Source organism: Hakea prostrata, chromosome 6, assembly GCF_041222555.1.
Source record: "Hakea prostrata isolate BN-2017 chromosome 6, UWA_Hpros_2, whole genome shotgun sequence".
In the NCBI taxonomy this organism is placed as follows: Eukaryota; Viridiplantae; Streptophyta; class Magnoliopsida; order Proteales; family Proteaceae; genus Hakea; species Hakea prostrata.
In genome coordinates, this window is record NC_142605.1 from 4,670,449 (window position 1) to 4,695,789 (window position 25,341).

At 40.5% G+C, this 25,341-nt stretch overlaps 2 protein-coding genes across 2 annotated transcripts; both read right to left on the bottom strand.

The window, feature by feature from the left end:
- Nucleotides 1–1,362: 1,362 nt before the first annotated feature.
- Nucleotides 1,363–5,032, bottom strand: LOC149012142 (putative calcium-binding protein CML18). Its single transcript, XM_089160051.1, has one exon. It carries the CDS (start codon nucleotides 4,473–4,475, stop codon nucleotides 3,984–3,986), a length of 492 nt encoding a protein of 163 aa, XP_089016177.1. The 5' UTR covers nucleotides 4,476–5,032; the 3' UTR covers nucleotides 1,363–3,983.
- A 311-nt stretch (nucleotides 5,033–5,343) lies between these two features.
- LOC149012143 (uncharacterized) lies at nucleotides 5,344–24,976 on the bottom strand. Its single transcript, XM_089158803.1, has 2 exons — nucleotides 24,653–24,976; nucleotides 5,344–10,993 (listed from the first exon to the last, which is right to left on the bottom strand). Exon 2 carries the CDS (start codon nucleotides 7,252–7,254, stop codon nucleotides 6,154–6,156), a length of 1,101 nt encoding a protein of 366 aa, XP_089014929.1. The 5' UTR covers nucleotides 7,255–10,993; nucleotides 24,653–24,976; the 3' UTR covers nucleotides 5,344–6,153.
- Between the last annotated feature and the right edge of the window lie 365 nt (nucleotides 24,977–25,341).

Genomic DNA, 25,341 nt, shown 5'->3' on the forward strand with positions numbered 1-25,341 from the left:
AAAAGTAAATCTTGATGCTCGTACTCGAATCTTTCGGGCCTCCTTCACATCCTCTGGTAGCTTGTCATCCTGAAGGTACTCTACAATCAAGTCCATCCAGCAGCGCTCAATCTGATATAGGATATTTCTTTTTCTTGATTGCTCAGGACGACCAACTCTTCTATGTAAACCGAAGGATCGAGTGTCTTTTCCTTGGCGTTAGCCAATCTTGAGAGTTCGTCCACCATCATACTCTCCTTCCTCGAAATCTGACACACCTTCAGATCTTTGAATTCTTTTTGTAATATGCCCACAAAATTTCTTGATACTTTTGTAATCGGGGCTCTTTCACGCCATACTCTCCTTGCACCTGATTAACTATCAGCTTTGAATCACTATATATAGTGACATATGCTATCGCCAAAGCTTTCGCCAAACGTAGTCTGGGTATCAAGGCTTCATATTCGGCATCATTGTTGCTAGCTTCAAATGCGAATCTCAATGCATACCGAATGATAAAACCTGTTGGACTCTTAAGTAGAATACCTGCTCCGGCTCCATGCTTATTGCTTGAACCGTCAACGTATACCTCCCACATGGTTGGAATACTCGGTTTGATTTCTTCTTCTATTGGAGTCGTGGTTTCCACGAAAAAATCTTCTCGCTCATAGAGGAAGAGTACGCGCGCTAGCGCGCTACGGCTTACGCAGTTGATCGGATTAGATAGCCCTTCGGGCAACCAACCAAACCCGGCACGGTGGGGAACTGGGATTCATCCGATATTTGGCAAACATGATCATATCACTTGCTAAAGGTGACTGATCAGTTGTTACATACCGAACTAGTCTCGTACTCAGATGGATAGAGGGGTTCAACCCCCCCACCCTTGCTTTCGCAGATGGAACGCCTGAGCCTTGATTGCTGTGCAAGATTTGAAATTCACTTGGAATTCACCAAGCTCGATTGACCATGCCACCATTCTTCCCGACAAATCGGGTTTATGAAGATTTTTTCAAAGGAAAATTTGTTAATACCTCAATCGAGTGTGCTTGGAAATATGGTCGAAGTTTTCTAGCCATAATCATCAAAGCCAAAGCCTGTTTTCTCAATCTGTGAATATCGATCACGCCTTTGTAGCTAGGAGCACATGGTTAACATAATAGACAGCCAAGGCTAAATTCGATTGAAAGCTCCAGAAGTGCTAATTTATTATTATCTAGGAGACCAAAAGCTATAAATAATACATTATTTTATATTAAGTTTCAAAGAAACTTATTAAATTTCAAAAATATTTTTAAAATAGTTATCATATTGAGACTACAAATGATGGTAAAAGTGACTATCTACACATTACTACAAAAGTGTTAGATCTTTTCTCCCATTTTGTACTACACGATATTCGCATGGTTGAAACACATGCTTTGGTAACTCAAAATTAAGAATATTAATTCCAATAGTTTTATTATTTGGCATGACCGGTTGGACCATCTCGATCAAATATTATGCAAAAAATGATTGAAAATTCAATGAATATCCATTAAAGAACTAGAAGATTCTTCAATTCAATGAATTTTCTTGTGTTATTTGTTCTCAAGGAAAATCTATTACTAGACCATCATTGGCTAAAATTGGAATTGAATCTCCTGTATCTTTTGAATGTATAGGGTGAAACATATGAGTCCATTCACCTATCATGTAGACCATTCAAATAATATATGAATTTAGTAAATACAATGGTCACATGTATATTATTATGAAGTCGCAATTTGGTATTTACGAGATTGTTTAATCAAATAATTAGATTAAGAGCACAATTGTCAGATTATAAGATAAAAAAACAATCTGTCTTGATAATGCTGGTGAATTTACGTCACAGGCTTTATGATTCATGAATAGCAACTACAATCACAGTTGAATAGTCTATTGCTCATGTTATACCTAAAATAATTTGGTAAAATTATTTATTAAATGTTTATAATTAATAGTTAAACAATTGTTTATGAGAACAAAATTCCATGTGTCTACATGAGAATATGTTATTTTATATGTAACATCATTTGTATACATCAGAACAACAAGTTGTCATAAATTCTCCCCATTACAATTGGCTTATAATTCCCCTTCCATGCATTGTAGGTCTCAAGGTCCTTGCGATGTTGCGTAGTGGGTTCTTCAAGTGGGATTATGGTCTGGCTTATGGTTTCTAGCATGTCTTGCTCTTCAAGGTGAGGTTAGCCACAATTCTCTTAGTTGCAGCCATATCAATTAGAGATAATGCATGCAAGGATGAATTCAAAATTTCTAGCATAAAGCACAAACATCAGCAAATTCATACTAGCATGGTCAACCTACGGGATAAGCATTTGAACCAAAAGAAATGCTTACAAACATCTTATCAAATCCTCATGCAAATTTTCATAGAATTTATATACAAGTTTTCATTTTGTGCTAGAAGCATGATTCAATAATTAAATTACCCACATTAATATTGTTTTACTACTTCCAAAAGTAAATCACAAAGTCATGCTCATGCTATAAGGTGGTTCACACAGAATACTTCTACTCCAATAACTCCTACTTAGCCCCATTAGACTTTTAATGTCCAAACATCACTCAAAGCGTCAAGCTACAAGTGTCTAGAAAGTCAAATGACATTTTGGCAGTCAGACGGATCGCCGTTTGGAATCAGATGGATCTTCGTCTGCCAAACAGATTGTTGTCTGCCCAAACAGACTTTGTCTCATCAGACAAAAATTCTGTCTGGTGCTTTGTGACTAGACGGAAGTCCGTCTCGTACGAGACGCCATCCAAAGAAAAAAGTTTCGTCCCTCAAAAACACAACCCAAACGCCCACACAGGACTGGATTCTTGGATCTTATCATTCCATATTTCAAAAAATGCATGACAAATCCAAGGAATTTTTTTTTAATAATGGATTAACAACTTCATGCAAATTAGACAATCCTTCTATGACGATGGTCCCACTTGGATAAAAAAAAATCACATAGGGTACTCCCACTTGAATCATTTAAAATCAAATTATCTAGTTTTCATTTAGGGTTCCAATAAAACTCTAGATCCTCCCACGTGGATCCAATCCAAGATATCGACAATCATATTTAGAAGGAAAATGTATCAACCATCCAAGTTTCTGAATGAAAAAAAAAAGTGGGAACCTAGCTCTGATGCTAATGTAGGTTATTTATCTAACAAGAGAGATACCATGATATTTCAGATTTATTATTCTACAAAAGTAGATGATAGAATCTTACATAGATGTGCAAATCTCAAAATAAAAAAAATGCAGCAGAAGAAAAGAAAGGATCTACGTAGTCATTCTTCCACACAATCTGTCACCGTCAAATCCTCAATCTTGTGGAAAGAGGATAAATTCACAACCCAAATACTTTGTATGAATGGTCAAAAGTATGAGATCAAGCAAGATAAAAAAAAGAGGAGTCCCAAATTGGAAAGAGAGAGTGTATTTCTAACAAATCATATACCTCACTTATGAGAGAGTGGGACAGCGAAATATATCGTCATCTTTTGTAGTCATCTAATTGAAGCAATTCCATAATTGCCCTTTGGGCCTAATTAAAATTTTCTAATGATCTGCCGAGGAGGAAAACAATTGTAAGAGCAACAATTCAATTTGGATTTGAAAAAGTTGAACGATTCACAGCTACACCGACAACCTCCTCTGCATATGTACAACATAAGTCAAGAAAATGGCAAACGCAAGTTCTAAACAACAATCCGTCAGGGAGTACATCCGTTAAACCCTTTTTCATCCCTTCTCAACAAAAAAACAAACCCTCGGCCGATTTCAGGAAAAATGAAAGAAAACCCACGAGATTTTTAACCTAAAATGAACCGATATAGAGAGTGAGCAAGGGAAAAAAATTCTCGTCTGCAAAAGATAAAAAACAGGAGCTACAGATGAGAAAACACACCAGTGTGACCAGACAAATCCAAGATCATTCATTTATCAATTCGTTCTTTGATCAAGCCCATGAATTGTCAAAGGCAGCTGAGGTGATAGCTTGAGAGAACTCCTCAAAACTGATCCGACCATCACCATCTATATCTGCCTCATTGATCATCCCGGTCAATTCCTTTGCAGTCAAAGCATGCCCAAGTTTAGCCATGGAGTGAGCCAATTCTGCTGCTGTGATGTATCCGTTACCGTCACGATCGAACATTCGGAATAGCTGACGAAGCTGTTCTTCGTTATAGGGTGACTTCGCCGGAAGGAGATCCGGCGCTACTAGAGATACAAATTCGGAGAATTCCACAAGGCCATTGCTGTTCTTATCGGCTTTCTGTATCAAAGCTTCGAGTTGTTCTGGACTTGGTTTGAGACCAAGTGATCTCAAGAGCGATTCAAGTTCTAACTGTGTTAAGCTACCATCGTTGTTCCGATCAAAGGAGCGGAATATCTCTCGTAACTCTGCAATCTGCTCATCATCGAGCTTCGTCGGTTCTTCTCCGCTCATATCAACAATTAACCGATCCTTCTCTCCTGATCACTTCGATGAGTCTCTTCCCTTTCTCGAAATTCGAAGATTCAGATACGATCCATTCCAACCTTTTCAAGTAGATGAGCAATTTACCCAACCGATCATCCAATTCGTCTTCGTTTTCCGTAAATTAGACCAGATCTGATCTTCTTCTTGTCGTTCTGCTTCAGAGATCAAGACCTGACCTTCGATTAAGCAGAACCTTCTATATTCCAAGCGATGAACAATGAAATCAAAGAAGAGAAATGATTGCTACGCGCGAAGAAACAGAAGACGACGACTTCGATCTCTCAACTTTAGAAGACGAATAGCTCGTGGAAATAAATTTTGTTTTAATAATGTGGATTCCTGCTCCATCGAAGCAGGCGATCGGCTTCTGAATTCCTCTTTGGACCAAGAAAACACCAATTCAACGATTTTGATTTTTTTCGAATATCAAATCGAACTCTAACCCTTGCCATGCCAGGTAACCAACAAACCAGCGCTGAAGGTGCCGTGAAAACCGCAATATTGTAATAACTAATAAGAGAGTTAGAGCAGAGCACGTCTTTTCGTAGGGAGAGCCGGAGAGGGTATAAATTGGGTGACGTCGTCGACCGCATTTTGAAAATTTGTCCAACATTTTTTTTTTTGGTACAAAGGCGCTTTTTTATATATGGGGATAGGGATATTACATATGCCGCCGGCAAGAGTTGACCGTTGACCTCTCCACTGAGAAGCGGGTTCCTAACCATCCTACTACTCCTCCATTGGCAAATTTGTCCAACATTATCTGATTGACACCTTTCTGGTTTTATCTCAATCGTCCAAACAGTATTTGATTGATTTTGTTTTATTTGAAAAATTATGAGATTAGCCAGTTTTGGCTTTAAGGTTACGAAAATAGCCACGGCAATTTCCATTCAACGAAAATGGCTGATATTGGGTTTAGTATTACCAAAATGGGCAAAATAGTGTCATACCTCGGTCTTCGAGCAGTATGTGTAGGCGTTCATCATAGATCAACCAAGAGAACACCGAAATCGTGGATTGAAGCTGCAGATCGCACTATTTTTTATCCTGCAGTTGCATCTATCAAGAGATCAATCCGAGGCAACGTATAGCAATCTTTAGGACAAGCCTTGTTAAGGTTTGTGTAGTCTGTACACATCCTCCACTTCCCATTTGTCTTTTTTACCATTATCACGTTGGCTAACCAAGTTGGGCATTCAATTGGTTCTATGAAACCAGAATTCTTTAGTTTTTCAACTTCGCCCCGAATGGCCTCGTATTTTTCAATGGAGAAATTTATCATTTTCTAGATAATTGGTTTCACCTTGGGATCTATCCAGAGCTTATGCTCTGCGATGGCTCGATCAATTCCTAGCATGTCTTCGGCAGACCATGCGAATATGTCACTATTCTGTTGAAGAAAAAACTTCAACTCATCTTTGAATTCCTCCAGCTGCTCAGACCCGATATAAGTAATCTTTTTCTTATCCTCGTTACACAGTTGGATTTGTTCCAGCTTTTCCACTGGCTCGGACCTTTGCATTTATGCTTCTTCCCGATCATCTCGAATTTCTATAGGTAGGGCAGTCACCTTTCTTTGGCCTTCCTTGTCTTTTAAATAGGCAACATAACATTGCCGAGAGATCCTCTAGTCAGAGGAAACTTAACCAATTCCCATGTCAGTCGGGAATTTTATCTTCAAGTGTTTCGTCAAAACAATAGCACCTATCTTGGACAAAGATGGTCGTTTGAGGATAACATTATAAGCTGGCAGTTCCCGAACCACCAAAAAATTGATTCGGACGGTCGCCTCCTTGGGAAAACTTCCAATAGATAAGTCCAACTGGACAGATCCTTCCGCTATTGCAGATGATCCTGCAAAGCCATATAAATGCGTGGATGAAGGCTCCATCAAGTCCTCATCCACCCTCAGCTTTTGATACACTTCATAAGAAATTAGGTCAGCTGCAGACCCTGTATCAACCAAAACTCTATGCACTTCACGGCACGCAATCTCTACCTTGATGACTATGGCATCATCGTGAGGTAGACAAATGCCTCTTTCATCCTCCTCGCCAAAGGTGATAGAATCTTCACCGTTAGGCATCTTCCGCTTCTGCGTCTCTCCGGTTCCGACAAATTTAGATTTTGTCTTTAACCTCTGGAGTGATTCGGGTTTTGGACCTCCGAAAATTGTAAGGATTGGTGATCGAGTAGCATCAATCACCTCCTTGCCTTTCTTAGACTTCAGAGCCTCCTTCGATCTTTCTGAACTAACCGAACGATCTCTTTTAGGGGCAGCCTCGCGTGGCTCACATGGCTCCTCCTTTCTTCTGCTAACAAAATTGGACAAATGTCCCTGAGATATTAATCTCTCAATATGTGCTTTTAGATGACGACAGTTATTAGTATAATGACCATAATCCTTGTGGAATCGGCAATATTTTTCTCGATCCTGCTGCTCTCTAGGCTTCAAAGGAATTTTGGGTGGCCACTTCAAAATATTTCGCCTTTTGATGATATTCAGAATATCAGCCCGAGGAGCATTCAATGGAGTATACTCATTTTTACCGGGAGATCTCTGCCGCCAGGCCTGAGGTTTTCCAACCCGATCGCGAACATTCTTCTTTGGCTTCTGCTTTTGCTTAAGAGCCTTCTGTTCCTTAGTGGAGGCTTTGTTGTCTCCCTGGCGCGTATCTAAGATCTCCATGACTTTAGTCTGCTTCTGGCATCTCTGTACCAACTCAGCATAAGTTGCAGGCATATCCTATAGTAATAACTCCAGGAGTCTTCGATTAGTGAGTCCAGTGAATAGAGCAGTTTTAGCTACTTGCTCATCCAAATTCTCTATCTCCATCGTTACTCTGTTGAATCTTTTCAGATACTCTCTGATCGATTCGCTCTTTCCTTGTCTGATGGTAAACAAGGTTTCTTCCGTTTTCTTGACCTGGATTCCACTCTGGAGACGCCTTATGAATTTGCGCGCCAACTCATCAAAGTTTACGATCCTTCTAGATAGGAGGTTCAAAAACCACTTTTGTGCTGCTCCGGTTAAAGATGAACCAAAAACCCTACAGAGAATTTCATCAGAATTACCTGCAACTGCCATGGTCTGTTGATAATAGCCAATGTGGGCCATAGGATCTTTGGAGCCATCGAATGTAGAAAAGGTAGGTAAACGGAAGTTATGGGGAAACTGATATCCCGCAATTGGCTCGGCAAAAGGGGTCTTCCAAATAACTGAATAAATATCCTCGGTTATCCTTCCCCTAGCCAACTGCCCTAGTTTTTTTTATTGATGTTGGCCAATTCCTGACCAATATGAGTCGAGTGATCTTCAGCATTATGATCACGACCTCAAACAACACGATCTTCACGAGCTATCCGATCATCACGAACCGCCCGTCCGTCACGAACATTCCGCTCATCGCGAACTGCTCGATCATCATGAACGGTTCGTCTAACAGTCGATGAGCGAGTTCTCACCCCTGTATCCAACCTTGTATTTGAATCGGTCGTACTATCCTGTGATCTGTCAAACCGATCGTCCCGCCTAGGTTGATCGTCAATCCTCCTAAGCCCTCGGTCACCTTCACGAAAGTTCTGACCGAAATTGCGATCTTCAGTTAATCTTTGATCACGTGGCAATGCACGCCTCCCTGAATCGCGATGATCAGGTTCTTGTGGTAATATCACTCGTCTGGTGAGCACGCAGAGTGCTTGACTCACCTCCAAGAGTTGAATCTTTACCTGATTCAATTGATCTTGGAATGTCTCTGGAGGATTATGTCCTCCCTGACCACCATCTACCTCAAGAGGTGGTAGACTTCTCTGGGGAATATCTGGGTTATTCTCCCCAGGAATTTGAACACCAGTATTGCGCTGTACAGCGGCTGCTGCCGATCTAGTCACCATGGCTTTACAAGTCTTTCCCACAGACGGCGCCAAATGATGCGTCCAAAATCTGCTCAGCCCTTAGATCTCCTTGTGATGACTTGCAAAACGAAATCGTCAGACGTGGCCCGACCACTAGGGTCGGCAGTCCACCTCCGAAGGCTAAGTCAGTTGATGAACTTAATCACAAACGGCTCTGCTAGAAGCACAGAGCTAAGGAAAAACGGGGAAAGTGATCTAGATCGTAAGCCTCTGATAGTTTACGTCTACCAGTGTGTATGTGGATCTGAGTCCCTCTCACCTCGTAGGCAAGTAAGGTTTATATAGAGTGTACCTTCGAATCTCCTTCGTTGGATGCACTCGAGCCTTCTTCGGGTAGTCGTTGGATCTTAACAGTTAGATCCGTTGAGCGATAGACTTCTACTAGTTTGAACTAGTAGAGGACTCTTGAGATAACCTCCAGGTTATTCGATGATTATCCCTTCGATAATGATAAGTGACAGCTGCCAATTTGTGCCTGCCGTCATTAGGGTAATTAACCTAATCCATAAATCGGATTAAGGCGTGCCTGTAGCTGATTTAGTTTTCTTCCTCAGCAAGCTATCTTCTGGATCCGAATCGCTCGGAAGCGAGTCGATTCCCTCCGTCTCGACCGGGGTCGAGGGTCAAACCGAGTATGAACCCGATTCGATCATATTTCCTCCGTATCAACTAAGCACACATTATACTCATTCAGAGAAAAGAAATATTTCAGTGAAATCATCAGTGCATTGGTTTCAAAACTAAAAGGAGACTGTTTACCACCACCCACAAAAAAAAATATTTGAAACTTGTAAATCATTTTACTAAACGATTAGGTTCTGTTAACTCACCCATTTATTTTAACTGTAAGCATTACAGGATCTAACCACGCACACCAAGCATAGTAGATAATCGAACTTAAATGTTGAGACAACATACCCTGATGGCCGAAGTCCAGTATAACTGAGCATGCGATAATAACAAAGGCAGATGCTGAGGTGCAATTTCAAACCTGATGGCCAAACTCACCTATACCCCAAAAAAAGTTCAAGTTCAAAAGTCTGGCCCTCGGCAGATTAGAGGCGCTTGGATACAAGTCAAGTGTTTAACCAAGCATGCTAGCTTGCCCTATCATTATGTAAGATATTTTTAGTAATTGTAAGCAATTATTTGAAATTACGCATTGTTTCATTGTATTGTGATTAAGGTTAAGGCAAAGATCAGGGTCACGGACAAGACAAAGACCGAAGTCAAGACCAGGTTCAGGGTCAAGGTCAAGTGTTTGACTAGGTTCAGCCTGACCAGACAAAATTAGGGTCAACGTCAAGGTCAGGACTATGCTAGGAGGGACAATATTAATTTTTACAAAAAGCCACCCAACCCAACTCTAGGTAAATGTCATTTGGTCATGTACGGAACCAAAATCACCATATGGTGTGAACAGAAACAGTGCAGCACCAATCTGAATCAACAATATATTCACCAAAATTGACAGATAGATACCATTTTGAAACATTTCAAATTTGATGAAACCAAAACAATTCAATTTCTTGATAAAAAAACAATTTATTTACTGTTTCCAGAAAGAGATCCAAACCTGAAGTCGACATCGTACCACATCAATCCTCAATCTTTTTTCTTACTCTCCCAAGATGCCATCAGCCCTTTAATATGCAAAACAAACCCTGCCCTACCCTACATCTTTCCTCTCTCTTTGCCTTGCCCCTTCCCCTACCCCACCCCCAGGCCCCAGCAATAAAAACCAAGAAGAAAAACAAAACCAGGAAACCAAATCTTAATGTCTAAAGCAGCCTCCAACCTCCAGTTTTATCTTCTAAGCTATCAAAAATGTCTTGTAGTTAAAACTGTAACCGTCTGAAGGGAACTGACGAGGGAAGAATGCATTAGCATCTTATTCTACTCTTCAACACACTTAACAAGTCATTGGCTGAATGTCATGTGAAACAAAAAGAAAAAACAATTAAATGTTGTTCCAATGGCATGCAGTTCTTCCAGAAATACCATGTTATTTTTCATACCTGCGGAGTCAAGTTCTCAGGACTGGGAATGAAAGGAAGTATTTACAAAAGCAGCACAATCAGAATCTTGGCAGACCTTCTATTCAATTTTGCAGCATCCACTGCATTATGTCCTTCCGAATAACCCCCTCAGATCTGCCTTTTCCATGGTTTGGTCCCGGCAAATAAGGTCCAGAGAAGCAGAAGTTCCTGTACTGGATATTTGCACCAGTGGATCTCAATGGAAGCAACATTGTTGACAGAGTAGGGAATGATTTAGGCCATACATATGTTGATGTCGTGAGGCGTCCAAAAGTTCCCCTCTTTATAATTCTGCTACGAAATCTTTGGATGCACCCAGGTGGCTGATGGTTGGATGAGTTGGTGACAGACTTGATCCTGTAGCCAACACTGGATGGGTTTGCAAGAGGTCCACAGATCTGAGCAGATGGTTTCTTGTGATTAAGCCACCTAAGGATCCAATTTGCAAGGTTCCGACCAGCTTCTAAGTCTCTCTGTTGTATGTTTTTATGAACCCGGACTGCTAAATCAAAAGCAACACGCGTTCTCCTGGCCAAGGAACAGTTTTGTTGTCAATTCCAAAAGAAGAAAATCAGCTTCAACCTCAACCGTCTTAAATCCTATCAAACTATGGTAACCATGGATTTATAATGAATACAGTAATGAAATAACAAACTGTGACTCCAGATTAAATTGATGAGAAAGCCTCTACTGGGACCACTGGATAACAATATAAAGCAGAAGATATATGTGCAGATTACACACTTTCGGCATGTCTGGTTGCATTGGCAAATGCCAATTGCCAACTACAATATTTGTATCCAAGAACCAATTTTCTGGAACAATAAGTCAACAGTGACCAACATTATAGGTTGCAGGTGCCTGTAATAACTATGAATATATGGTCAAATCAACTACGTTACGAGTTCGAGAAGCCTAGAATCATCAATATGAGGGATTTGCGGTTCGATGTTTGTGGCGAGGCAAGGCTTTGCCGATTTCTTTTCTAACCAATCACCATCCTTTTATGTTTTTTCTGGAGGGGCCTTTTTTTGGCCCTGGTTTACATTAAGCTAATCACTGAGGTGGCTGGCTCTGATCTCCAAATAGATGCAGCCGAAGTTGCCCAGAGAGCTAGTTGTGAAGCCTTGGGAATGGAATGCCCAAAACACAATAGTCAAGCCAGAATGGCCACGCTGGGAGTCCTTGCTAAGACCGGTAATGCCTTCAAACAATCCCATCGCCTTCAGCCCTTATTTGTCACAACAGCAGACCATTCCCTCACAGCTGAGTTAGATGCTCCCATCTTGATCTGTTTTTTCCAGCCTTCTTTTACCGAGGACTGCTTAATGAATGAATGTATGGTCAAATCAACTAAGTAAAACAAAGAAAAGAAGCACAGAGGAACTTAATAGAAGTAAAATACCAAGTCTAATTAAAGTGTGGAAAATGCCACTGCACAAAAAGCGCAAGCATTGTTTGAATTACAACCTATCCATGCGTCCCAAGTGTACTTGAGGTTCTTAGAAAATCTAATCAAGCTTTGGGAAACTTTCCAGTACAGTCAGAACAATTATGATGGACACTGAAACAAGGCTACAGCATAGAGTTGCATCACCACTGACCCAAAGTATCAAAAGCCAAGTTTCTCGATGTCAAAATCATATAACATATGTCCCCTAGCAGGGTTGGGGTTATAGGAGTATCATAATGCATGTAACCTACCAAAGGATCAGTTCAGCCAGGATTTCAAAAGAAGAGCAAGGGATAGCTCCGGTTTATAATCTGTAGTAAACACAATAGAAGGGGTTTAAAAGGCTTGACAGGCAGAGTGGGGAGGGTTCGATCCCAATTTGAGAGGATTCTGATGGTGGAATTGAAGTCCTAAATTTTAGGATAGTTGGCAACAGTAAGAGAGGCTAATCAATGGGGTATGGAATGGAAGTTTGGCTTGGGCATAGATCAAGTCAATGGGTGAGGTGATGAAGCTGTCCACCAAAAGAGGGAAGACTATGCAGTGAGGGGAAAGTAAAGTTGCAGATTTCAGGGTAGCTTTAGGTTTAATGGAGGACAGTGTTATAGAAGAGAAGATGGTCTGGTAGGAAAGACTGCTGTGAGGGCAATGCAAAGGTGAAACAGATGGTTCAAAGTGATGAATGTATTATGATAGAATGAAAGATCAGTAATAGAATGAGATGCAGGTTTAATGGAAGAAGGGGGATGGAAGTAACAGAACAATTGTTCTCGTGCACAAGCATTCACAGGGTGGAGGTGGTTTTGAGAAAGAGGAAGGGGAAAGAGGTACTTGATCTTCAGCCTCGATTGATGTTTGCAAAGTCTTCACCTGCTCGACAAATTAAGGATGGCAACAGCCAAACAGAGCTAGAGGGATCCAAACCCAATGTCCAACAACGGATTCCTGAACTCAACGATTGTGTCCAAGAGCAACCAAAGGGCAACAGTCAAAAGGCTGGGAAAGCAACTTGAATTCTTTTAATCAGTATATCTATTACACTCCTACAATGGAGCTAATAAGCAAGGCTTAAACAATTTAAATGCTTATGGGAAAGATTTCTAACAAGCAACTAACTAAACAACTCCTCAGACTCCTACTTTGTAGTAGGTGACAAACTAACTCAAAAACAAAGAGCCTCCTAGCCAGTGGAACCTGTTTGACTCATGGATGAAAAGCTGAATTCGCCCTCCAGATGATGTAACCCAGGGTCTGGACCAGTCCTCAGGACCCTCTTAAGTGAACCAGCAGCAAATTTAGGGCTTGGATACTCACTGTTTTGGGTTGAAACTCAGTGGACAGCAGCCAAATCAGAGTCAAAACTATCAAGGAACTCTGCAGATAGGTTTGATTGCATTCCCAATGCTTGGATCTAGGAGTGGGTAAGTCTAGGATTATGTTTAGGCTAGGATTAGGTCTGCAAACTTGAGAGAATTATTCTGTTTTAAACAATCTGCAATTGCATAATTTTTCCTGAGTAAAATTGGGTCTCCTATAGGGTTTACGACTCTTAGCTAGGGCTAGGGTTGGGATCTAAGGTAGAGCAGGGGTTAGGAATACTAGTACTAGAAGGGTTAGGGGTTAGGGAGATACTGGGTTTTTCGTAGGTTTAGGGTCTTAGGGTTTAAGGAAGAAGATGAAGTACAGAAAATTCTGCAAATTCAAGGGACTGGATAGAATTTTAGAGGTAGGAAAAGAGAGAGGAGAGGTGCGATCCTAGGGGTGAAAGGGGTGAAAGGTTTCTAGGGTTCAGAAAGAGGGTAGGGTGCTGCTGCTGCTGCAAGGAGGAGAGGGAGAAGGGGAAGCTTGCGGTGGGGTTAGGGAGGTGAATTGGGTTGGGAATGGGGCAGGGGATTGTAGTCACTTGTGGGAGAGTGGAGTGGTTCACTCTAACTTGATGATGGTGCTGTCACAAGGCTGCCGCAAGGAGTGAAGGTTGAACACACTCAGCCATGGGCATACCTCTTGGAACCCACGACTCCAATTCCATCAAGAATCTCAATTATATTAATCCAACTAATCTCAATACAAGGTATGAGGGTCTTATTATAGCCTCATTACATTGACGAAGTGACACTAGGACTATATCTAATTAGGAAATAAACTCATACTCAGCCATGGGCATCCCTCTTGGAACCCACGACTCCAATTCCATCAATAATCTCAATTTTATTAATCCAAACTAATCTCAATACAAGGTACGAGGGTCTTATTATAGCCTCATCACATCGACGGAGTGACACTAGGACTATTTCTAATTAGGAAATAAAGTCATACTCGAACTAGGGAATCCTCTTTAGAATGGGATTCCCTTTACAAACCCCAACAAGTCAATAACAAATTAAAAAGGAGTTTTCTAAAGATCTCCTAGATCAAAAAATAACATACAAAATTAATAACTACCATCTAGAAGGAATCCTACTTGAAAATTGATTTGAACAAGGACTCCCAACTCTGACCAGGACTCTAACTACTAGTCTAATTAAAAAAACAAAAGGTAGATGGACTCCTAAAAATATCAGGGAAATTACTGGACCCTTTTAGTGTTCAACGGGAGTGCAGAGAAAACCAAAGTACCTTCTGAGGGTTCGGCTTTAGTGCGCCCAATTGGGCTTGGTTCTTGGTTCAATCTTTGATGGGCTTTGTGGGGGCAGGGCCTGGTTAGATCACCAAACCTGATCAGCGTGGAGCAGGAAAGAAGAGATCAGATACAAAGATAAGGCCAAGGTGAAATACTACTTCAAGAAGAGCATAATTGCAAGTCTCCCATGTGTGGAGGCTTCAAGTAACCAAAAAATGAACTAATGACTCATATGTAATGTGACCGATTTAAGTGGTCACATGACAAACTAAACTGAACCAAAATGAACCATGGTCGATCTCTGGACTAATTAAATAAGCCTAAATAATGCAACTTAGCTACTCATATTTTAGTAGGGGAGTCCCATTAGCAAGTAAACCAACGGAGCCCTATAGAATCTAACCATAGGACTATTTCAAGGAAAATAAACCCAAATAGGAGCTGGATCTGCATCATATTGAGGACAAATCAAGGCCAATTACCAAAATTTACAAACTAAATTGGGAGTAGATTGAACACAATGTTATAGACTTATATTCTTCTTCTAAACAACCTCCTCTAAGGGTAAATTACAAAACATCTTGTATGAAATATAATACTTGGGTAGGCTAAAATTGGGCATTGGGTCCACTTAAGGCTGTGTATGGTTGAGTGTAGGGTTTCGATGTTGGCTTTGGTCAAGTGAATAACGGGGAAGCTATTAGTGAAAGTATACGGTATTGCACAAGAGGTTTCTTTGAATGCCAATTTGAAATACAAGCATATTAGGGTCCAGTTTTGAAAATGGAATATTTGGTGAAATTAGGGCTCAAAGTGTGGACTTGGGGTTTGGCAATTCTTCTAAACAACCTCCTCTCCACAAAAAAAATACATGGAACCCATGCAAATATTTCATTCAAACTTCTAGAATATCTGATGTGGCCCAACATTGAAAGAGATCGACTAGGGGTAAATTACACGGTATCTTGTATGAAATATAATATTTAAGTAGGCTAACTTGGGTGTTGGGTCCACTTAGGTTTGTTTGGTTAAGGTTAGTGTTTCAATGTTGGGTTTGGTCAAGTGGATGACGGTGAAGCTATTAGTGAAAGTATATGGTTTTGCACAAGAAGTTCATCTGCATGCCGAATTTGAAATACAAGCAAATTAGAGTTTGCTTTCCTGTCTTGGAAATGCAATCTATGGTGCAATTAGGGTTTAGAATGGGAATTTGGGGCTGGACCTTGGATCAAGTGCTACAGGGATTGAATGTAGGGTTTGTAATGTGAAAGTCAACCCAAAACCAGATAAACCAGCAGGAGATCTATTGGAATTTGTAACCGGGATCAATATAATAATGAAGACAAAATTTACTAACCAGATCTTTTTTTCACACATAAGAAAGAACACAAAAGGATAAAAAGAAGGGGAGCTAAGGGATGGGCTATCTTAGCCCTAGGTCTCTCACCCAAAGCTATCTCAGCAGTTTCCATGGACTTTATACCTGAGGCTACCAGGGCACAAACCTGTTTCCCCAAAAATCTCCTCTATTAATGCTATGAAGTGACCTATTATAGCTTGGCTAAAGCTTCACACAAAATACAAACTCTCTAAACTGAAAATAGAAACTAATACCCCAATAATGACAATAGAATTTGATAAGCCCCTTTTTATTCAGGTATACAAACACAAGGTTAAACAAGGGAAAGGGAGAGGACAAGTGGCAATCCCTTAGTGGACAGCCACCACCATTCTGTTATGGGCAAAGGGACAGAAATGACAGTCCAGGTGGCAAAAGGACATTGGTTAAGAGAGTAAGAGTTTGTTACGCAGGCTGGAGGGGGGGAATATATCCAGAGAGTGAGCGAGAGAAAGGGGGAGGAGAAAAGATACAAGCAAGTGCTTGTGGGAGAGGGAAGACCTCTGGGGGGAAAGGAAAGGGAACAGCAAGCTGAGCTTACGGGGAGAGGGAGCCTCTCAGGTAAGGGAATGGTCTTGTGTGGAGATTGTTTGCAGCTTAGTTTCGTTTATTTTATTATTCCAAGAACTGGTTATCAGATGAAGAGAATCTGGGTTTGTATCAATCCTTGTATGAATGTCTTAATGATGTTAATGGAATGACAGCCAATTCTCTGCTATATTAATGTTCTTCATTCGTGAATCTAGGTAATCACTGCTTTATTTTACTGATTTGAGGGAAAGACAAGTTCAGCTTTAAGAGGGTCCTATCAACTTGGTATCAAAGCCGACACGATCCCAGGGAGGTAATGGCACTGCCTTCGTTTTCTGGTGAAGGAGAAGTTCAGATATGGATTCTAGAGATTCTGTTGTTCTGTTGGGAGAACCAAATCGAGGAAGAGCAGTGGTTGGGCATAGTTCTTCAACACTTGGAAGGAGACACATTAGATTGGGTATACGAAAGAGCTTGGTCTAACTTTACCTGGAAGAACTTCAAGAAGGCGCTGGTTATCGACTTCGGTAACTAGAAGGATGAAAAACAGTCACAAGCGCTGGTTATCGAACTCGGTAACTGGAAGGATGAAAATTTTCTTCATATCGAATCTGCATCGGTTCTTGGAGAGGAGGAATGGCAGCACCACATCGATCAAGCGCAGGTAAATGCGCAGGAAGTGGCTGATGGTTGTGATCGATTAGTTGCAGCAGCCGTTTCTCACCGAACCATGAGAAAAATGCCAAATAGAGGGTTGAAGGTTGCGGAGGCTATTGATCTTAGCGGTAGAATGAAAAACGAGGGTCACAAGGGGAGTAGAAGAGGCTAAACACCTTTGTTGCTCCTTTTTTGCCTTCAAATACCTTTTAAGCCACAATAGCTATTCATGGGCCTAAGTCCAAACTACAAAGGAAACTCTTCAGACTTCCCATTTTTTTCATTTTTGTTTTCTTCAAGCCTCAAATGATCTTGTATTGCTTTGAAACTAATTTAAGTTTAATCTAGGACTATTGATCTATGATTGTGTGTTGTTAAACTTATATTGTGATTATTGTAACTATCTTTTTAATTTCTGCTTTTAAAAACTATTTCTAAATTTCAAAATACATATGTATATGTGATATATGGGCATGAACTTAATACATGTGAGACACTATCACTTGATCTAGTTGGTCATTGTATTCTGTTGACTTCTTGTATATACAAGCATTCTATCAAACAATTCAACTACGCTGATAATTCTATGCATGTATGCAATACAGTTTGTACTTGTCGGAACCAATCATTTGTTAGTATACTTGAATGATAACTTTTGAGTGGTTTTTAGGACAAAATACTAGTTCCATTGTATTCATTACACTTCAAATAGGTAGAAGGCAAGAAATCAGATGAAATGAAGGGTGATATAAGGCCGAAAACTAGGGTCGAAATTTCAAAAATAGTACTAGGTTTCCACTGAAATTTCGGTCAAAACCTGAAAATTTCGATTTTTTGCTGGGCCAAAATCATCTTCATGGTCACAGGAACTAATCTTGATCAGTTTGATGAAAATTTGACAGGCAATTGAAGAAAACCATGATCGGGAGTCAAAATTTTGGATCATCCAATCCGATGGACCCAATGGCAACAATGATGAGGATGTTGCAACAATTGAGCAACCAAATCACTACAAGCCATAAGCAAGTTGAAGAGAGACTCTCAGCAATGGAGGCTAAAGTTGTTGCCACTACTTATGCTCCACACCCTCCACTTGGTGAAGAATCCCAGCCAACTCACTCTATAGCCTACTTTCCTACCCTAGTTGAATACATGGAGAGGGCCCCAAAGGATTCCAGTTGTGCTACCAACCCTCAAAGAGCACATACGAAGTTATTTTACTAGACAACAACCTAGATTTAATAAGCATATTGGTGACTCTCAAAAGGTTAAGCTTGAACACCAAGAGTTCATTCACACTAGGCATGACACAGGGCTGGCATTGGCTTTTGTTACAAAGAAGTTACCCCTCAACCTAAGGTGACATTCCCTCCACCTATCAAAGAGTTACTTTCTAATTTTTCTGAGGTGGTTCTTGATGAGTTGCCTAATGAACTACCTCTTATGCATGACATTCTACATGCCACTGATTTGGTATAGAGGTTCGGTGTTACCAAACCCACCGGCCTATCACCTCAACCTAGCTGAGCACAATGAATTCAAACGACAGGTGGATAAGTTGCTACATAAAGGATTCATTTAGGAGAGCTTAAGTCCATGTGTTGTACCAACATTACTCACTCCAAAGAAGGACGACTCATGGCGTAAGTGTGTAAATAGTCGAGCAATCAATAAACTTACAGTCGAGTATAGGTTTCCTATACCGCGGTTTGATGTCATGTTAGACATGATGTTCGAGGCTAAGAGCTTTTCTAAATTGGGCCTCAGAAGTGGCTATCATCAAATCTGTATTAGGCCTAAAGACGAATGGAAGACTGTCTTCAAAACCAGGGATGGACTATTCAAACAGAAAGTCATGCTTTTTGGTCTAACAAATGCACCTAGCACCTTTATGAGGGTTATGACACAAGGGCATTAAGCTGATCTAGAGAAAATAAGAAGCATCATCGAGTGGCTTAACCCAAGGACCATCACTGAAGTTCGTAATTTCCATCGACTTGCATCGTCTTACAGGAGAGTCATTTGAAACTTCATTATAATCATGGCACCTATTACCAAATGCTTAAAGCAAGGCAATGGTGAGTTCAAATGGAAGAATCGTCCACGACATGGTAGGACTTGGATTCATGCTAATAATCTCGAAAAACTCGATCCCGTTTGGTATGAGCGTCACATATCATTCTTCCATTCGTCGGAGACGAATGTTTTCAAGCCGAGGAGAGTTGATGCAAAATCAACAGCATATATAAGGAAGAGAAAAGCCCCATGGTCAAGTCCATCAAAGCCTAAGGATATGATCCAAAACAACCCATGGCTTTTATGGGCTAGGACTGTTTTAATGGGTTAAAATCAGCCCATGGTTTCATGGGCTTGGATTACTTTGGCGGGAGAAAATTAGCCTACATATTTTGATCTCCATGGTTTAGACCTAAGCCCAAGTCTAGTTCTTGAAAAGACAATAAAAGGGGTTGTGCTATGAAAATAAAAGAACTTATTGTCAAAGGAGTTTTCCTTTATCAAGAGTTAGGTAGTAATTGAGTTATTAATAGATAAGTGTTAGCTAGAGGTTGGATGTTACAATTAATGTTTATCTCTCTTTAGAATGCTATATAAAGAGACTTATATAAGTAAAAGGGTAAAAACACAACTCATTAATTAAAATCAAATTGCTTTGTTAGCATTCCTTTTCTATGGAGAATCATTGTGTTAGATCAAGGCAGGTTGGTGTTCGATCCAATCGATCCACCTTGCGGTGTGAAGCCGGGTGTTACATTGTTACTTTCAATTCCCTCATATTGTCCCTTCAATTTCTTCATCATAGTTCTGCCCCTGTTTTGAAATTCTATTCAACAAGTATTGTTATGTTATTATCCTTATAATACCACTCTAGTTTCAGCCTTCTTTCACATCTGAATTTTGTTTCATCTTAAGTCAATCAAATTTGAAATGGATTCCCTGTGAAAGTTCCTATTTGGCTACTGTTTTGATCAATCACATATAGTACTACATTACCGAGATCCACAAGCGAGAGTCAGTTCACCATGCGACATAGGATTCAGACAATATTGGAGATGCATCTTAAGGCAAAAATGTTTCCCCGACATATTTGAAGAAGGGGAAGGGGAGACAGCACGGATATAGCACGGAGGACATGGCATCATATAGGTCTTACCGTCCTTCTGATGCGGGGAGCTTGGTGGGATCAATAAGATCGATGAGCATAGATGATTCTAAAGACTCCACCTCTAGAGGATTCGAATGGGATAGGCCTGCAGAGTCCTCATATAATATTGTTGTGGAGAGTATTGGTTCTACTGAGTCGACTTATAGAGCTTATGGTTATGGACCTTATGGTGTCCCTCCTAGTTATCAGACTCAAGGTCAGCCACCACTAGAGCTAATGGTCATGGAGTTTACAGAGTTTATGGTGTCCCTCCCACTGTCAACTATCAGAGTCAGCCACTGGAACCTTATTGTCAATATGGAGCTTATGGTGTCGCTGCCCCTACCGACGACCAAGTCTTCCTTCATTTGTTGAGCAGGTCTTTGACTCTATTCCACAGCCACCACCAACCTTTATATATGTAGTTGAACCAGTTCCTTCTCTGGAGATTCACAACTTCCCACCATCAAGACATCTTAAGCATGTAGACGAGGTCACATATAGAGCTGTAGTTTCTAACTATGTCGACAACTATATGGGACAAACATCATGGGACTTGTATTGTCATTTCTATGAGGTGTAGAGGCAAGAAGGAAACATGGAATAGAGTAGATTTGACATCATGGGACTTGTATTGTCAATTCTATGGGGTGTAGAGGGAAGAGGGAGCCATAGAATCGAGTAGACTTGTAATTGGTAACGTTCCCACTTCTTCTCATATATACTATACACTTGAAGGTTAAATGGTTTTTTAGGTAAACTAATGGTTCCATAGTGTTTATTAATGCTTGAAGTAGGTAGTATGCAAGAATCCATATCATTTTGAGCCCATATGAGGCCCAACATTGAAGTTCAAAACTTCAATAAAAAAATCACAAGTTTTGACGAAACTTTCGGCCTTTTCCTCGATTAAAATTCCAATTTTAACCAAAATTTCTTCCTTAGGTCATACTACAACCTACAGCCGGAAGGGCAAGGGGAAGGGGAAACGGAAGCACCACAAACATGGTTATGAGAATGACACCCAATCATACAGATCGTACAATTCTTTTGTGAATACTTTGCATCCTTCAGATCCGGCGGACTGCTTCACAGGCACGATGGGACCTATGAGCTTAAATAGTCCATAAGCTCCACATCTACTCATGGTGCCTATAGTCCTTATGGTGTCCCTCCCGCTCATGGACATTATGGTACGAGTATCCCTTCCAATGGTTTGTACCATGGTTACAGTAATGGACACTATAAACATAGTACCACGGGGCCAAACTCAGCTGCAGAGTTCATATTTGGAGGGGCTATAGTAATACCATATCCACCAGCACCAGCACCACCACAGCCACAAGAGCAAATTCCTTGGCCCTTCTCATTTTCTTCATACAGGAATTCTTAAGGCGATGGATGATGATCATTACAGAGCTGCAATTCAAGACTATCTTAACAACCATCAACAAGGAATTTCATGGGTCTAGTATGTACATAAGTTGGGGGAGAACATGATATATAGTACAAGGGAGCATCAATATGGTATGGATCCACCAAGGCATAGTACTTAGTATTCAGATGATGGGATCACTAATATGTACTTGCCTACACTTCTAATGTGTTTATTGGCCTCAAATTAGGCTAGACACCAAAAACCAGCCCAAATGTTCTCTAATAACCCCACCCCAACTAGGAGGTGGAAACTTCCACCAAGACATTCCCAAATTTTGTCGACATTTCACCAAAATGTCGGGGTTTTGGTGGTTATGTTAGGTGGCAACACAACGAAATCTCACATCATGGTTATTGAGTCATGTTACTATTAAGTTGTTTGCAAAAAAATGTGTGGAAAAAATAAACATGTGGGACCCATATGTTGTGGGATGGGGGAATAAGAAAGAAAAAGAAAGGATTTTGTAGAAAAAGTTACAAATGTGGGTCCCACTTTTGTTGTTTCCCTCACTTTTCTACAAAATTCCACTAAGAATGGAGTGGGAAAAGTAGCATGCCACATCAGCAGACAAGCTTCCTTAATTTGAAGAAGCTTGTCTGCCAACTTTAGCAAATTTTTCCACCCCATTGAACCAAACAAGCCATACTAGGGGATTTCATAGAAAAGTTGACTTATTCCCACCCCACTTTATATTCCGCAAACAAACGATGCCTAAGTTTAGTTTAAGTTGGCTCTCTTTCTTTCAGAGTCCTAGTTTAAATTTCCTTCAACATAAGGCTATAAAGAGAGCCACCCCTCATGTAAAAATCAAATTATGATGAATAAACAAACCACCATTTAAGGAAAACTTAGAGTCGTGGGAGAGAGCCCCAAGACCTGAGTTTGAGAGTTCTAGTTTCTTACAATTTCAGAATTTCTACTTCTCTAAGTTTGCGAAAGCCATTGAAGCTTATGAGTTTCTGCAACTTCTTCAAAGAACACCTTATACAAGTATGTACAGACATTTCCAATCCCTACCCTTAGCCACCCTCCCAAACCCTAAAACAATATACCCTAACGCTCGTATCACCATTTTTCTACTTCTTTTGAATTTTTCTACCGGACTTTTTCTTAGACCTAAATTCAAGGTTAGATCTCTAATAATCTAACCATTAGATCTGTCCCAAAATTTAGGAACATCATTCCCCTATTCTAGGGACATTCCCTCTACCCAATCGGACCAACTCAAACCCTAGTTTAACCCAAATCCTAGTTCCACTGAAACTCTCAAGACTCCCAAAACCCTCATGACTCCCAAAACCCTAAACCCTTTTGGAATTGCCTTCTCCTACACCTTCTCTACCTCCCCTCCAAACCCTATGATGTGAACAGCAAAATGAGGCCCAACAAAAGCCACAATAGGGACTAGCGCCGCTACGCCCAGGCAACCCCTCTAGGGTATTTTTGTCCTTTTTTGTCTTTTTCTTTTTATTTGATTGGGTGTTTCAGTTGGGTATCTAATTTGATTATAGAATCCCAATTAAGTTTCTTATTTTAGTCAGAGTTAGCTAGTGTGGTATTGGTAAGGAGCAAGTTTAGTCAGTTAGGTCCTTTGAATTTAGTTTTATTTTGGGGTCTTGTAAAGGCTATATAAATTCCATGCCTACCACAGGGGAAATCAGTTTTGATGAATAAAATTATTGACAGTTTGCAGCCAAGGAGGTATTGGCAGGGTCTTTTGAGAGGGACCCTGCAGTTGTCTAGGTTTCTAATTTTAAGACTTCTCAATTCAGTTCTGCAATTCCAGCACTCATATCCAGCATTCAAGCATCAAATCCAGCAAACAACTTTAGTCTTCAACCTGCAGATTTCAGCTCAGATCAATCCTAAGTTCAGCACCCCTACAGCCCATTGCAGCCCTCCCTTCCCCTGTTCTGCCCCTGCACAAGTCAGAATCCCCACCCCCTACCTTCGTAAACCACCTAGGAACCCTCCCTCCCCCCAAACTAACCTCCTCTCCCACTTTCCTACAACTCCCCTAGACCTATTCCCAGCCTCCAGATCCCTGCAATAACCCCAACAACCCTCCCCCACCCTCTTGGCTTCTCTGTTTCTTGCGACAAACTAGGAAGAAAAAAAAAACGCAAGAAATAAGAAAAAAGATTTGGAAAGCTTCTCAAAGATCCACCCAAGAATTCCCCATTAACCAACGCTGCAACTATTTCCTTCTCACCCATAAGGATTTAGGAAGATAACTAATCTTCTTTGATCCCGTTGACCGTCAAATTTATCCAATTAGAGATTCCCATGGCCTATCAAACCCATCCAGCCCAAACCCAAAACCCTAAATCTATCCAAGACTGGAAAGATCTGAAGTTTCATACATCCCCTCCTTGGTTTACGTCACCCTAACTCTAAAATATGGAATGAGAAACCACAATCAAGCCTAAAAATCCCAAAACAGCCTTGACAAAAAAATAAAAGTAGAAAAAGCGAAAGCAAAATCATTTCTCCGCTAAAAGCCCACTGTACATAACAAATTTAGAATCATCCCAACCAACAATTCCAGGACATCATATTTCTCCAAACCCGAACTATTAAACTTTATCATCTTTGGTTATACATCAAGGAATCCAGCATGCAAGGTGACATGCCTTACTATCAAAGGGAGAGAAATTGTACTCTCAAATTAATCCCTTTAAAGCGCTTATCCCAGCAATGAATTCAAAAGCAAACGAACGGTTAAAGCAGCTAGAAATTGGAACTTCCACCCGGCAAAAAAAAAAGAAAAAAAAGAGTTAAAATTAAAACGTATCAATCAATCACTTTGAACGTTTCAGACATTATATTGATCATCTGCTGATGTTTCTGCATAAGTCAATCACGAAGAAACCAGAGAGATGATAGAAATCACATAAACAGACGGAAAAGGGAAGCAAGTGCATACTTGTGAAGAAATTGGCGAATCTGAGGATGATTAGGGCCGACAAGGAGACGTTGGAGCTTGAAGAGCAAGCATATATGTTCGTTTCAACCCCAAAAAGTAAGCCGTTCCCAGTGTGATCTCCCAAAGCACCATTTTCTTTCTTTGCCTATTTGTTACCCACGGACTATCTCAGCCTATGAGTACCAACGAGGAAAGCTCTCTTGTAATTTTCGAAGTTTCCAGATTCTGGGTCGCCGGAAGACCACACGCCAAACCTAAAAAGGAGCATGGTTAAAATTCCAGCCTCACGGTGTGAGTCGTGTGACTACACCATAGAGAGTCGGATCCTCTCCCCGGCCCCGCTAGGGTGGAGGAATATACTCCTCCAATATTTTTTTTCACATATTTACCAATTTTGCTGAGGTCCTGCGTAATTAATGCGCAGGACTGTCAAGCCGGCCGTCCTAAATAACCTAAATACTCAAATCCTTGTTTAAAACATCAGTTCTGTTTGATGGTTCGGTCCAGCACAACCCAACGGTTCAAGTTGGACGGTTCGACTCAATTGAGAGGGATACGTTTTATATACAATCCAAAACAGTATATACGATTTCAAATTTTAATTTCAAAATATACGATTTTCAAAATCTTTTGAAAAGCACAAAACCCAATCTGTAAGAAACCAAACCTCATTTCGTGATATCGATAGA

Coding starts and splice junctions, on each gene's coding strand:
- LOC149012142 (XM_089160051.1), bottom strand. CDS start 4,475: ATGAGCGGAGAAGAACCGACGAAGCTCGATGATGAGCAGATTGCAGAG.
- LOC149012143 (XM_089158803.1), bottom strand. CDS start 7,254: ATGCCTGCAACTTATGCTGAGTTGGTACAGAGATGCCAGAAGCAGACT.